Source organism: Homalodisca vitripennis, chromosome X, assembly GCF_021130785.1.
Source record: "Homalodisca vitripennis isolate AUS2020 chromosome X, UT_GWSS_2.1, whole genome shotgun sequence".
Taxonomy (NCBI): Eukaryota; Metazoa; Arthropoda; class Insecta; order Hemiptera; family Cicadellidae; genus Homalodisca; species Homalodisca vitripennis.
The window spans coordinates 58053569-58068626 of NC_060215.1; the positions used below are offsets into that span (position 1 = coordinate 58053569).

Sequence of the window (15058 nt, forward strand, 5' to 3'; positions counted from 1 at the left end):
ACACTCTACCTACTTTTCCAAGTATTCACTAAAGTACTTCTTTATGAGCCTGGATTAATATACCTGAAGAGCATGATTCACTCACACAGTGATAGAAAATGGTCCCTTTACACATGTGGGAAAAGTTGGAATTTACAAGACGTCAGAGCAGTTAAATATGGTGTATGAGACATGATGTCAGTGGCTAGATCCTTTATAGTGTCTTATGTTACTTTTGCTTGATGAGCAAGGACACTATCCCGATACTAAATTCATCAAACTCATTGCAGTCTATGTCTTCAATTGATCCATCTGAAATATGCATTAATTTAGCAATTTTTCCTGTAGTCAATCGACCATCTTCCCGCAACATGATATCAATAGCATTGATGTTTATTTTGTTTTCGATTTTGATGGCCTGCCTGTGACAGGTCAAATTACGACATTTGAATATTCCCGGGGAATTGGCAGACTGTGACGTCAGTGAATCGGCAGACTGTGACGTCAGTGAATCACATGTTGTCGGAATTGAGATTTATTTAATTAATAACGGAGAAATATATTAAACTTTATACGGGAACAAATTTAATTAATTAAAATGAGTTATACATAACCAAAATTCGTGTTTTACAAAAGTACTAAATAAAATTACGCAGAAAAGCCAATTGTGGGATAAAATGACTTGCTTATTGATGACGTCAGAAAGCACATGTTGCTAAAAATTTAAATAAAAAAGCTTTAGAAAAATAATAAAAGAAAATAGAAAGACTTAAATTGATCAATTATAGTGAACGTGATAAATTTCGACAATTATAAGAAAAGAATCAAATTATATTTAATCATGAAGACGCTGATTTGAACGGGAGAGGGGATGAACATTGTGTGAACCGGTATGCGTAGTTTAATACGGAGAATCCTTCTTCTCTGTCTGGACTTGAAGCAGTAAGGACGTCTACTCGTATAGATGAAATTTGAAACTGTACAATAGTGCATTGAAGTTGTAATAAGGGATGGGATGTTGTGTTAGTGAACAAAAATCAAAGCAAAGTGAGTAGAATTAGACAGTATAATATAAAATAAATTGACGTCAAAGTCATTTGCTTTGTCTTTCATTGAGTATCCCATCTACAAAGAAATGTGGTAAGTAAGATAATAAGCTTTAAATTAAAGAATATTACTTTCAAAACTTATTTGATTCAAAGTGATTGGTAAGAACAGTGAATATTTTGTGAACTTTATTATGATATAAACAATCATATTGATCAGAACTTTCAAAAGAGTAGTATTAAGTTTGAACCATTATTCAACCTACTTAAAAAACCTGAGATAATATAGACCGAGTGCTAGTGATATATAACGTGTAGCCTACTTTCATTAATACAAACTACACTTTCAACAACACCACAGACATTGAAGTTTGATCGTTATTTAAATATCAACTTGGAACAATATGAGTTAGCCAACACGAAGCAAGTCGCACAACCAATGAGGGGCAGCACACTTTGAATAACGATTGTGAGAAAATTGGGACAACAAACGGGGGCCTGGAACGTAGCAAAATCGTACAGCCAACTGGGGACTGGACCGTAGCAGAAGGGCGACCAAAGTGGATCGTAGCAGAATAGGCACAGCAAAGTGGGGACCGTAGCATGCCTACCTAGACATGAGTCATATTTAAGGCTTTCCAGTTTCTCCAATAACGTTTTGTACCATTCAAAAACACGTGTCCGGGATAAAAATTTGTTCATATATGCTTTCTGAATCATCTCCAGGGTGTTAGTAGTGATTTTTTCAGAAGAACACAAAATTTGATTGCTGCTTGCTGATGTAGCTTTAAATTGTATAAGGAGCTTGTTGTACTGTAAATTGTATTACTCAAAAGTTCCCACTTCTCGATTGAATACTTCCACACAGACGTTGCATTGTCGTGTGTGTGTTGATATTTAGCTTACAATGGATTAAAGACAGTGCACTATTTTGTTGTATGTATGCACTGTTTGGTATGTTATTCAAAGGCTTTCAATTCAAATGACCACAACCTGTTATTAGCCAAATTAAAACATGAGGTTTTTCTTAGTCTGTTACTTCTTGTATGAGATCTTACCTTGTTGGTAGATGGTAGTGTATCCGTACTGAGGATGCCATATCTGATTGGAAAATTGTTCTTCGTTGTGTACCACAAGGATCTATATTTGGACCGTGACTATTTGCTTAATATGCGAGCGACATAAGTACTGCACTGACTTTTACTAGATTTCACTCATATGCTGACGACTTTAAAAAATACACGCTCAGTGTAAGGAAAGTGAATTGAACATAACTGTTGATAGTATAAATGAAGACATTAAACAATTAATAAAATGGACATAAACTCATGGAGTTAAACTTAACTCGGAAAAAACAAAACCTATAATAATTGGACACTCTTGACTTCTGAACACAATTGACAATGTACAGAAAATAACAATGAACGGAATATCAATAACGTAGTGCAGTAGTGTTAGAAGTAAGGGACTACTAACTCTACGATGGAGTCGTCTAAGTATTTAGCAGGTACTTTATAAAAGTCTTTTGCATTGTACTCATTAAAGAAAATGCAACATTTTTTATCATTCCATATTAAACTGTTACATGTGAAAACACTTATATTTCCATACTTTAACTATTACAACTCCATAATTAATTACATACCTGTGGTTGGTTTTGAGCAACAAACACCAGAAAATCCAAAGTTTTAATCAAATTGTTTTAATTTGTGAAAATATATCTATATCACCATAATACTATATTCGCATATCAGTTTTAAAATTTAATGATATGAGAAGCATTCAAATTTTGAATGTGTTATATTCCATTCTTATAAGTGTGGGTTTCCACAATATTTTGTCAACGATTTCAAATTTATTTCTAACAATGGAATCATAAAAATACCCGCACTGGATTTTCTATACTATAGATTCCAAGTCATAGAATCAATATTTAATAAATCCTTCATTGTTAGCGCATGAAGAGCTTGGAATTCTCTTCCAGGTAGTATTAAAGAACTGAAAAACTGGGCACAGTTCAATTCAGCTTTGAAAATACTCTTCTTAGATTGGATGACCACGGCTGCTGAGATCGATGGTGTGGACACGGGTGTAAGCGGGTGAAATGAATGACTGAGTGAATGAGTTGAAAATATATTTTGTTTGTATTGTAGTATATAGTTTAGTTTTTTAGGATTCTAAACTATGACACTATGCAAAGTAATATTAGTTTTAGTTTTATTTTAATCTTTAAATGATTTTAAAACAGTAGCCAAATTTAAGTTGATTTTATTTGGTAACTGGAGTTATGTATTTGTTTAGTAGTTGGTTTTTTTTTAGGTTAAACGTAAGAAAGGACTATGTGGTTCTAATTTCACCTCTGTAATCGTGTACAGATAAAGAAATTGACTTTTATTATATCACAGCATGATTGAAGGCCAGGTACCTCTCGAGGACAATTACCAAATATCAGATTGTGCATATTTGAACAGAATATAATTAGGCCCATTATTTTTTTAATACAACCGAAATTAAGAGCTTCACATAATCAGGCTAAAATAAGAATGGTTGAAGGTAAAATGTGAAATCTATACAGTGTATACATAATGTAAACAAACATGTATATAAATAAACATGACTGGAGGAAATGATGTGTTTTATGTATAAGATCATTTAAAAATTTCTTTCAAGGAATGTTAAAAAATACTAAAAGTTATTAAATTTATAATTTATTAAAACACATGAAGAATAAATATACACTTCCTGAAGATATAAATATACATCTTGTAAATGTTACTGTGCAAAAATGTAACTGAACTAGTTATTGTACAAAACAGTGTTTACATTTGTAATTCAACTAATTTTATTTGGGTCTGGTTACAAAATTATTTAAATTTCCTACTTAGAGCACCTGCAATTCCTCGAGGAGAGATAAAAAAATAGTTTCTTTTTTGGTCTCCAAAGAAGTTACCAAAGGGCTACGACTTTAAAATTTTAAAAATATATCCCAACCAAAAACTAATTGCCCTATCTTTTGAATCGAGGAGGCCCATCCACTGCAATGGTAATTTTTAGACAAGTCATCTCCTTCCCCAATATTTACATATTTTGTTTAGTTACATCCCGCTACTGAATTCATGTTGCCAATCTATAAGTGATAATCTTGATTTAGAGTCTCCTGGATATATAAATATAAGGGTATATAAATATTATATCTAGTACACTTGTTTGATGTTTAATAATAACTGTACAAATTTCAGAAATTGAAGAGTCAGCATCTGAAATGATGGAAATTGTCAAGAAAGAGCTGGGCATCTCTCAGGAAGAAGACTTGACATTGAAAATGATAGAAATACGTTCTTCATTTAAAAAGTTTGGGCAGAGTACTGGGAAAAAGGTTAAAAAGTACATTCCTCAGCGACTTAAAGAGGTTGGTTTATTTGTATGCTTACATACATTTTAATTGTTTGATTAATCAAACGATGCAGGGTTAAAAAAAATGTAAACATACAAATGTAACTCAAACATTTGAATTTTCTGCAAAAGAATTATAAAAATGAAGTATGCGTGTTATCTACCTAATGATTTCTAATGATCAGTATTTTATTTTTGTCAGAGAACAATCTAATTGATTTTCAGGAGGTACTAAAAAGTTCCTGGCATAATAATGTGCCGGATACAGCTTGGAAAATGTTTATTTCTTTGTTGGGTGAATGTCATACACTTGTCCTGAGTGTCAGTGATCAGTTGCATCACCTGGATATGTTGTGTCATCTATCACTTTAAATCTTTTTCACAAGCAGTTCTGCTTGTTGAGTCTTGGCTGAGTTTCACACGCTGACCTTTCATGCATCTCTTCATTTGTGGAAACAAAACTTATTGTGGGTATTATGTATCTTTGAAAATTTTGAAACATAACTTTCTATCACTAAATCTTGAATAAATTTCATATACTGCTGTTAAATAAAAGACATAACATGACATGGTGTAATAAACCGTTCCACAAGCAAACTATTGTGTTGCAAAAACTCAAAAACATCACTTACTGAATGATTAATCTCTCTTAGAAACAGAATATTTTTTGATCTTGGATTTTGATACAGAACGATTGTGGTACAAGCAAAGGTACAACTCACTGTGAACATAAGAGTTTGACACCAAAGAACAGACTTAGGAAACTAACCACTAATTTTGAGAGTTCATAATTATATGGCTGTGAAAAGTAAGAGAAATCTTGGTTGATGAAAAGAAAATAGTATATGGCTATATTTCAAGTAGCAAATAATTAGAATTGGATCTATAATCTAGGATGTATCAAAAAATTTGAAATCAAATTAAAAGATTCTTTATTTGGGGTTACTATGAAAAACACTATCAAAATTAAATTTAGAATGAAATGGTTAGATTCAGCCTATTCCTCTATATTACAAACAAAAATATAATACAGAAAATAAATCTGTAAAATTTGTTACCCAAAATTTTGACTGAATTGATAACAGTCCATTTATATTAGCATCTGAATTCTGCTGAAATGGAGAGCACATCAGCAGAAACAATAAGTGGAAGACTTCATGGTCTAGCAGAGATAGATGGTTTTTTTTCATCAATCATGAGGTTGCCACTTAACCTTCGATGGAAGAACTATTCCCAATCAGTATTCATCAAATTATTCACATTATTAATCATTGTAATGTCTGCAAATGTTCTTGAAGCCCAGTATTGTAAACTAATTTAGAATAACTGACGAGCACATGAAGTACAATGTGTGGTAAAGCTGCAGATTGAGATTAGACTGAAGTGCATAGCTACTCCACGCTTGCAAGTAGTTTCATGATCCTCCACTGATGTAATTTACACTTCGATTCCGATAGATTATTTGCAGTTTGTGAGTTTCTCTTACATTTTCTAATAGGGGTTGTAACTTTCCTGCAGAATTGTGACCAGGCTGACCAGGTTTAGCTAGAGTACGATTGTCGACTATCTGGAAAAACTGGAGGATTGCTTCAGACCGATTTCTACTAAACATATCTCAAAACCAAGGGCTAGCCTGTGACTTCATGGTTGACTATAACTATTTATTGTCAATTGTTTGTTGAGGCCCATATTTAGAATGACTGCTGGGAAAGACCTTATTTCTGAGAGTGAAACAGATTGCAATTTATGTACTCTAGCTCCAGGAGACAAATTTGGATGGCTCTGCATGTATGCTGTTGTGTATCGATTAGTTTCAGCAACAAAGGTTTGCAGCAAACCTAATGCAAAATATAAATTGAAGTACTGGTCCGGCTTTATATCATTTGGTGGACAGTATTTGGACCAGGAATTCCAGAAAAAACAAAGGATGTGGTATTACCTGAGTCCTCAATATCATTTATTATTTTCCAATCATTAAGGCCTACATCAGGAATTCCTTGGTTGCCATTTCATTAGTGGGTAGTGTTATTAGGCCTAGGTCTGACCAAATTATTTTGACCTAAACCAGAGTCAACAGGCACAACATTTGGAGGCCTACCTCTCTTTGTACCACTAGGCCTACCTGCAGACATGGAAGGCAAGTCTAGGTTGTCACAAGAATAATTAGCATTATTATCAGAAAGTACAAAATTCGGGTCTTTGTCCGTGTCATCTACTGGATCACAAATGAGTTCTTCACCACCAGAATCTGAATCGGCACTGGAATCCTCTGATTGTGAAATGTTGTCAACAAAATCGTCACTTAGTTTGTCTTCCAAAACATTCAATCCAGCTTCAAGTAATCCACAAAACAGTATATTTTCACTCACTGGTGACCTATTTCGCTTTACAGTAGTACCTCTCATATCCGACCATGTCGGGGCCGAGCCATAGTCGGAACGTCCAAAAGTTTGGATATCGGGAGGAGCAAAAAAAGACTTTCTCAGGTAGAAAAAACTAAACGTATACAGTGTACTATAATAAGCAAACAACTTTATTGTACTTGTAAATATCAGCATTCGTATGTTGCTGCCAAAATTTCAAACATTTACAGTTTTTAAATTGAATGATATCGAGAATAAAATTTAAGCATATGTATAGTACCTTATTTAAAGAATTCAGTAATAGATTTTTGTTCAATTTTGTCAATCTGACCTTGCAAAAGTGTCCCTCCATTTTTTGCCACGATACGTCCATCGGGGGTTGCATTTGGATGTTGCTCGATGTATTTCAGCGCAACATCGAAGGTGTCTTTAGCAGCAGAATGACTCATTACGTTGTCACTTGTGGTTTCCTCTTCATCCAGGTCAATTTCTTGTTCCTCGTGTAAAATGGGTAAAACCCAGTGTGTAAACAATGGTATGATCAGCAACGCAGTCTCGACAGTGCCAAGTAATCCAACTGCTGCATGGCTGAAATAAAACACAAATACCACCAAAGTAAACACTCCATACAGTATTAAAGTGAGCATATAAAGGAACTAACAGACTATCATTGGATCAAATATCATGGCGATCTGATTACTATAACAAATTAGAAAGAAATATTCGTGATGTCATTCTGTGTCACAGAGACGTTGGAATGGGTTAACATATTTATGTTTTGATCTCAGGTAATTAGGAGATTTTTGTACCTATTGCAGAGTTTCACGGAGGATATTGAGGACATACAAATACAATGATTGCAATTTTTAAAATTTGCTCTCTTTGTCAATACAGTCTTGTGTTTTGGCAAAGTCGCATAAAATTGGTAATCTCCTTAAAATAAATGTGGCTTAAAGAGATCACAACTACAGTTCTGAGACAAGGATTTGAATTAGTTCAATGTAGAGCGTGCTTTTGATGTTAGTTTTGTATAATTTAAAATCAAATTATTGTTTGATTGTATTTTTATATAGATATTTTTAAATGTATGTAACAGAAAACCTATTTTATAAAGTTTTCTATAATAGGTGACAGCCAACGATTCTGACTCTCAGATGAGTGGTTGGCTTCTGAGACGTTCCAAAGGTCGATGGAAACGGCTCTGGTTTGTCCTCAAGGAGCAAGTTTTGTATGCTTATAGAGCTTCAGAGGACGTAGTGGCTTCTCAAAGCATCCCAGTTCTGGGATATGAAGTGGAAAAAGTACCAGAGGTAACCTATATTACATTATTATTTTGGATTTCTCAGTTTTAATCTTAATGGTTTTGTTTCCAAAAGGTTTTTGTTTACTCTAAGATTGTGTCAAGAACATTAATCCTATTAAAAATGTAAACAAACTGGCTGATTGTAATTTTATGCTTTTCAATTAAGCTGATTTTCATGTAAGATTTTCATAAACTAAAACCTAATGAACTAAGGAAGAGCAGAGGGAGAACATCTGGACTGCTGATTTGGATCTGCATAGTCAGATACTTTTGAATCCATTTTTGAATTTGTACATAATAAAGAATTTCGGTTAAATTATCTTCAGTCAGCCGATAGGTATTCATTGTTAACTAAATATTCCTATTATTGTAGTTACTTATCCAAATTTTAAAGACTGTGAGCATAAATAAAAATGTATTTCTTTCGATACAGTTGATTCTAAAAGTTTTACAATATTGGTTAAAAATAGTTTAACTAATACTCTTGCTATTTTAGTGTGTAATGTTTTCAAGTTTATGTATAGTTACATTTAAATAATAATGTGGTATTTTAATATATATATATATATATATATATATATATATATATATATATATATATATATATATATATATAATACGTTCATTGGCTTAATGGATGAATATTATTAATGAATGAGTAATTCAGATCATTAAAGAACATTTTTTATGTAAAATTATACAATTTGTATGTTACATTTGGAGCCTCTGGCAGTCTTATAGATTGGAGCTTTATTCCTTTGTGAGAGTCTTAGACTCAACAGGGATCTTGAGTGAAACCTCTCTGCGTATAAGTATGTGATATTCTGTAGTTTTTTGTAAATAATCAACCAACAACACACATTTTGCTAGAGAAACATTAATGACATTTAAGTGGTTACAGTAAAATATTTTTAAAGAACTCGAAATTTCAATTATAAACTTTAATTTTAATCTTTCAAACATGCTAACAATAGAAACTAAATTCATTATCAGTTATTAGGACTTCATTTTTTTTCAAATGTTCTAAATTGGCTTTATGTAATAATATTTCATATATTTATATGATTTTTGAGAGAAATTAATAAAGTTTAAGATTTACCAATTTATTGTGCATTTATTAATTGATTCCTCATGTTTTACCAAACCAGCCACGAGATAGAAACATTTCTGTGAAATCAGTTTTACATCAGTAGTCAATTATAAACAACAAATTACACCACATAAGCACTGCTACATAAATTCCGCTCTGATAGTGGTACTGTTTCAATTGGAATCCTTTTAACTAAAAATTCTAAGTTTAAATGAAAGATGAAGGATTGTGATTTAATAAAATGTACTTCATGATACTCTGTTCGAACTTTACCTCTTCCCATTATTGAAATTAACCATTACACTTGTTATGCTTATTACTGTAGAATTAGTGCGATTTTGTTGTTTAACATTTTTGTTAAGCATCTTCTTCTCTATCATATATTCCCTTGTACTTGTTGCTCTTTGTGTGGGAGTGCGATAGATTTATTGTCCACCATTGCACCACCAGATATCTGTAGAAACAGATGTTTTCTTGATAATATTAAAAATATGGAACCTTTTTTAAAACTAATATTTATTAGTGTACAATGGTACCCTGTTGTAAGTAGTGCTGTACTTAACGAGGCTCATGTTCATGTAAGAATTTCGGAAACACTTTTTTAATCTTAACCCACAAGTGCTTTCTTTTACAAAATCATTTTGTACCTGAGTGAACAGGTTTTATATAAAATTAATCTATTTTCACGTATTGAAGCTGTTAGAGTGTTGATGGAAAATACGTTACAAAAATTAAAGTTATAACTTTAAGGATAGCTGTTTGAAGTTTAAAAACGTCTCTTTCCAATTTTAAACTTTAATATGGATTTGATGTGTACATATTAAATGGATTGTTAGTATACCTCTGTTTTTCAAATGTTAATAACAGAGTTACTTGTTTAGCAGTGGCGATTTATCATCATACTAGGTATTGAATGTTTTATTAATCTTGACCTGTTGGGGCTCCTGACTTCGCTGGATGGTTTTTAATTACAAAGACAAATTAGGTAGATTACACAGTTTTATACGATGATGGTGTATTTATGATGTCATTTAACAATTGGAAGAGATAGCTGTAGGTATATTCAAAGGAATAAAGTTAATAAATAAAAGGAATAAATAAGGCTATGCTAGCAATCAAAAGCGTTATGTATGTGCGTTTTTATTTTCAGAGTGAGTACGAGGATATGAGCGGAGAGTCCAAGTTTCTGTTCAGACTTGTGCATCCCGGGCAACCACCTCTTATGTTTGCGACAGACACCCACTCCGCTGAGAGGTAATGTTTAAGTAATTTATGTCTATACAGGGTGTCTAGTGGTCATGGAAGTCCTGGAAAAGTTACAAATTTTCGTGAGGGGTCAAGTCCCATAAAAGTTACGGATTATGATTTTGAGTCATCAAAATTTTCTGTTTCAAATATAAGTTTTTATGGCATAATGATAAGAACTAGTGATGTGTTGAAACGGAATCTGGAATTCGCCGCATCTTCAATTCAATAATTGAATCTGTGGAGACTTGTATCATTCATAATTATCGGTTGATCGGCAGGACACAAATTGCGGATTACTAAAACATTTTGTATATGAAACCTGTAGACAGATAACCTAATTAAAAAATTGTCTTTGTGTAGTAAATTATATTTTGCTTACAGTTATGTATGTATGTTCTTGCATCACCGTGAATCTACTGCGTGTATTTGAAATGGCAGTTAAAATTGTTGTATTGTGTACACAAAACTTTGTTGATACATAACCCAATTAACAAATTATCTTAGTTTTGCAAATAATATTTTGCTTGCAATTAGTATCTTCTATATTAATGTTTGTGCATATAGGTACTACTGAAAAATACCGGACCCCTTTTAGACCTTTGTTTACAATTATACTCGTTGGGCCATAAAAATTTAATTTTTGGACAGAATTAACCATTTTTGTAGAGTTGTTTAGAAAAAATGTTTCAACAATATGATATATAATCATATAACTTTTAATTAAGTTTAAAATAAGGTAAACACAGAAGATTTACTTAACAATTGTTTTTCCTATTTGACTTCAAAAACATTTTTTTTAAACATTTCCAAGCCCAAAATGTTTTATTTCAATACAAAAAGCACTAAAATGGAACACACACACAAAGTTTCACACAGTTTGAGTTAAAATTTCCATAGTTACAAAACTTTAAAAAGAAAGTATGCTGTTCAGTTTTCATACTTTCTTAATTTGGGCAGTTGACTTCTATAAAATAGTAGAGAAAACCACTCTTTCAAAGCCATGATATAAAAAACTATAAAAACGTTATATCCTGGGTAGTCCTTATTTACGTGTATGACAAACAACTTTATACAAGATTGTCTACGTTGAATTGTTTACAGTTTTAACACTTGTGGTACGGTAAATATAGTGGACAGACTCCTTTTTTTACAAGTAATGTATCGGTAGGTACTCTTTTTCCTTTTGCCTTCAACTGTCTGCAGCGTAGGTCGAGTAGTAAATCAAATTAAAGGTCTTTATTAGTAGAGTACAATGTCGCAAATTCAATCTCAAAGGGTTTGCTCTTTAAACAATATCACTGGTTTAAAGTTTGAAACATTTACAATATAGGTCCTGTTCTAGATGATTTAATATTCTTGTCTTGGCTCAAGTTTTGAAAGCTAAACTTAGTAAATGAATACTGGACTTAAGAAACAGTTTTTAAGGTAGTAGACATACAATGGAGAATGGTCTACAAGGAGTTTTTACTGTAAGCTTAGCTCAAGATGTACATAATTGTAAAGGGGCTGTTAGCAGAGATGAATGCTAAAGGGAAAAACCTGGTATCAGTTATTATAATAGAAAATTCTTATTTTTAGGTTGGGCTTTGGATTTCACTTGATTTACATCTTGCATTACCCTTTAAAAAATGTACATCTTGAGCTATGCTTATGTTAAATATTTTTTATCGAACTCCTTGTAGACCATCCTTCTTTGGATGTGAAGAGTCACTAACTACCTTAAAAACTATATCATAAGTCCAGTCTTCATTTAATAAGTTTAACTTTCACAACTTGAGCCAAGATAAGAATATTAAACCATCTAGAACATGACGTACATTGTAAATGTTTCAAACTTTAAGCCAGCATAATGTTTTAAAGAGTGAACCCTTTGAGGTTGTATTTGCGGCATTGTACTCTACTAATAAAGACCTTTAATTTGATGTACTACTTGACCTATGCTCTCATTTAAGATTTCCTTCTGACTCCATGCGGGCCATCCCACATGTAGTATTTGTTAAAATTCATGACAAAAATATTGTACAGACCTGTAATTTTTCATTTTAAACCCCTTTAATTGTCAGTTGAAAAATTTACGAAATATATATATATGCATTTTATAAAGTGTGTGTGTGTGTACATGCATGTGTGCGTGGGCATTCATGCTGTGTATTTTATGATTAAAATAATTTGGAATTTACTTGTGCCTTGTGGTGATATTTACAATAAAAATTTAGTGATAAATATTTAATACACTAAAAATGAGATCGTTAATTTTAAGATTCAAAGTTAGTAGATTGTTGATAAGAAAATTATCGTAAGAATGATTTTTCAGTTTGGGTATTGATTAGACATAGCTAATGACTGTTTTTGTACAATTATAAATTTGGTTGTGTAATCACATGACAGGGTTTTAACTTATAATTTTTGGCAATGGTCCACCCTTTGTCAAAAAAATGAACACAATCAATTCATAGCATTCGGTATAGTTGTTTATTTTAATATCTTAATCCTATGTATGCAGTTTTCAGTAAATAAGAACAGTTGTATGTTAATAGTAAAAATAAAAACTAACAATAATTAATTAAATGGAATATGTCAATGAATTCTCAAAGCTTTTAATTCACATATATAAAAAAGTATGGAATAGGGTAATGTACAATAATGTTTATATTTTTACTTTCTATAGAAGTACTATTGCTTGTAGTAACATTTTTGATCTAGTGACAATCTTATCCTATTTACTTCAGTTCATATAAATTGTCAATATAATAAAATTATTGAGGCCTCTTCTTCTCCCAGTCCATCTTTTTCTCCAAAGAGAGACAAGCCCATATAAATAATATTACTAACTAAAAATAATCAGAAATAATAGATTAATAAAGTAGTGGCTGACTTATGTGGACAATCTATGTGTTTTTGCATCCACTTTGCAATTTTGGGAATCTGGATTGCAACTTCTTTTAATATTCATTTATTTTTCAGGTGGATGTTTTCTCTTCAAGAAGCAACACTTTTAAAGTAGTCAAGAGCTTGAAGTATTCTATGTCAATAATTAGTTATAAAAGTATTTTAGCCTTGAAGGTATTCTAAGTCATTAAATGAAGTCATTGTTAATTTATTTAAAACTGTTGATATTATATGGCAAGAGGTATATGAAAATAGATAATTTAAATCATAGGTTTAATGTTGTTGGTTATGTATGATTAGTCAGAGATTTAAAGTGTTTTAAAGGATTTCCAAACAAATTTAGATTAAAATAGTACTATCATATTTTAGGTCTTATTATTAAACAAGTTTGGATTGTATACTACAATTTGAATTTTATAAACTTTTTACATAATTTATCAACGTTGGTGTGATTTAACAAAAACAGTGAAAACATCATGTTTTATGCATGTATGAGTTCTATATCAATAAGTATAAAGTTAAAAAGAAGATTGGAACTTCTCAGCTAATTTATTGTCCATTTTGAATCCGAGGAAATAGATCAAGTGTTAGTTTTAAATTTTCAACAGTTATAAAACAATGTATAGAATAGGTAATGTACACTAAATTTTTACGTTTTGTACAACAGCACATTTCTAAGTATAATACTACTTCTACTTTTTCAATGCATAATATCTATTAAGGTGTATATACTCTCTTAAAAGCCATTTGTAAACTAGTAAAGATAAGTGATATGTACAACTTTAATCATCACCTGAAAAGTATTTTTATTCGTAAATTTCTAGGCAATTAAAAAACTTTATTTGTGTTGTCCCCTGATTTGTATATTGTGTATCTCTATGATTACACATGTTCCCATTGTTAACAGAGAAGTTCATAATGAATCCGAGTAGTCTTTTATGTGAATTGATGCCACTTATCAACAACAAATATAGCTTTTCCAAAACCAATGGCGCAGTGTAGCGGGTACGGCGGTTATCGCAAGATAACCAGATCAAGCAACGTCGAGCGTGGCCGCTGCTTGGATAGTTGACCGCTGAGCGATCCTGTCCTTGCAAGCGGCCCTCCTGCCCGGCCATTGGTGGTGGTTCGGAAGTCACCTTTAAGCCGTTGGTCCCCAGGTTAAGTGTTAGAGAGGGCTTCTTAGCCCTAACTTCGCCTGGTAAAATAAGACATTCTTTACTTTTTTTTTTTTTTTACTTTTCTTAAGGTTTTGTTCACATATGTAATAGAAGTTCTGTTAATAGTCAACCAATCAGCAACTGGATATTAATTAAACCTAGATGTGATTTAAACGATAGTTTGATGCTAGTACAAAGTACTAAACAATATCCCGATTACTTGAGCCATAAGTGTTGCAGTAAATAAGTTTATTTTAAATATAAAAGAGTAACTCATGCTACTTGTAAATGAATCACAAAATTGTCACCACACAAGACATATCTGCTGAAAAGACAAATTCAATCTTTTAGGAGAAAATGAAATTTAAAAACCAAATAGTTAATTGATAACCAAGTTTTATTTAGCTTTTTAATTTGTTGGGGTCTTAACTAGTATAACTGTTTGCAAATATTTGTGCATATGTGGAACGTACTGATAGAGTATAGATGAAATATAATGTATTGAAAATATAAAAATGTTGACATATTTGAACAAATTAAATAGATTATTGCAAACTAAGATGATTTTTTGTATAAATGGTAATAGC

The 15058-nt window shown here is 31.7% G+C and overlaps 1 protein-coding gene across 1 annotated transcript in view; it reads left to right on the top strand.

The window, feature by feature from the left end:
- The window catches only part of LOC124369038 (FYVE, RhoGEF and PH domain-containing protein 6-like), an 85582-nt gene extending 71413 nt beyond the window's left edge, over positions 1 to 14169 (top strand). The window contains exons 10-13 of the mRNA XM_046826719.1: positions 4265 to 4434; positions 7909 to 8091; positions 10325 to 10428; positions 13387 to 14169. Of these exons, the coding sequence (XP_046682675.1) occupies positions 4265 to 4434; positions 7909 to 8091; positions 10325 to 10428; positions 13387 to 13426 (497 nt within the window). The 3' untranslated portion in view covers positions 13427 to 14169. The remainder of the gene's footprint in view (positions 1 to 4264; positions 4435 to 7908; positions 8092 to 10324; positions 10429 to 13386) is intronic.
- Positions 14170 to 15058: the final 889 nt, after the last annotated feature.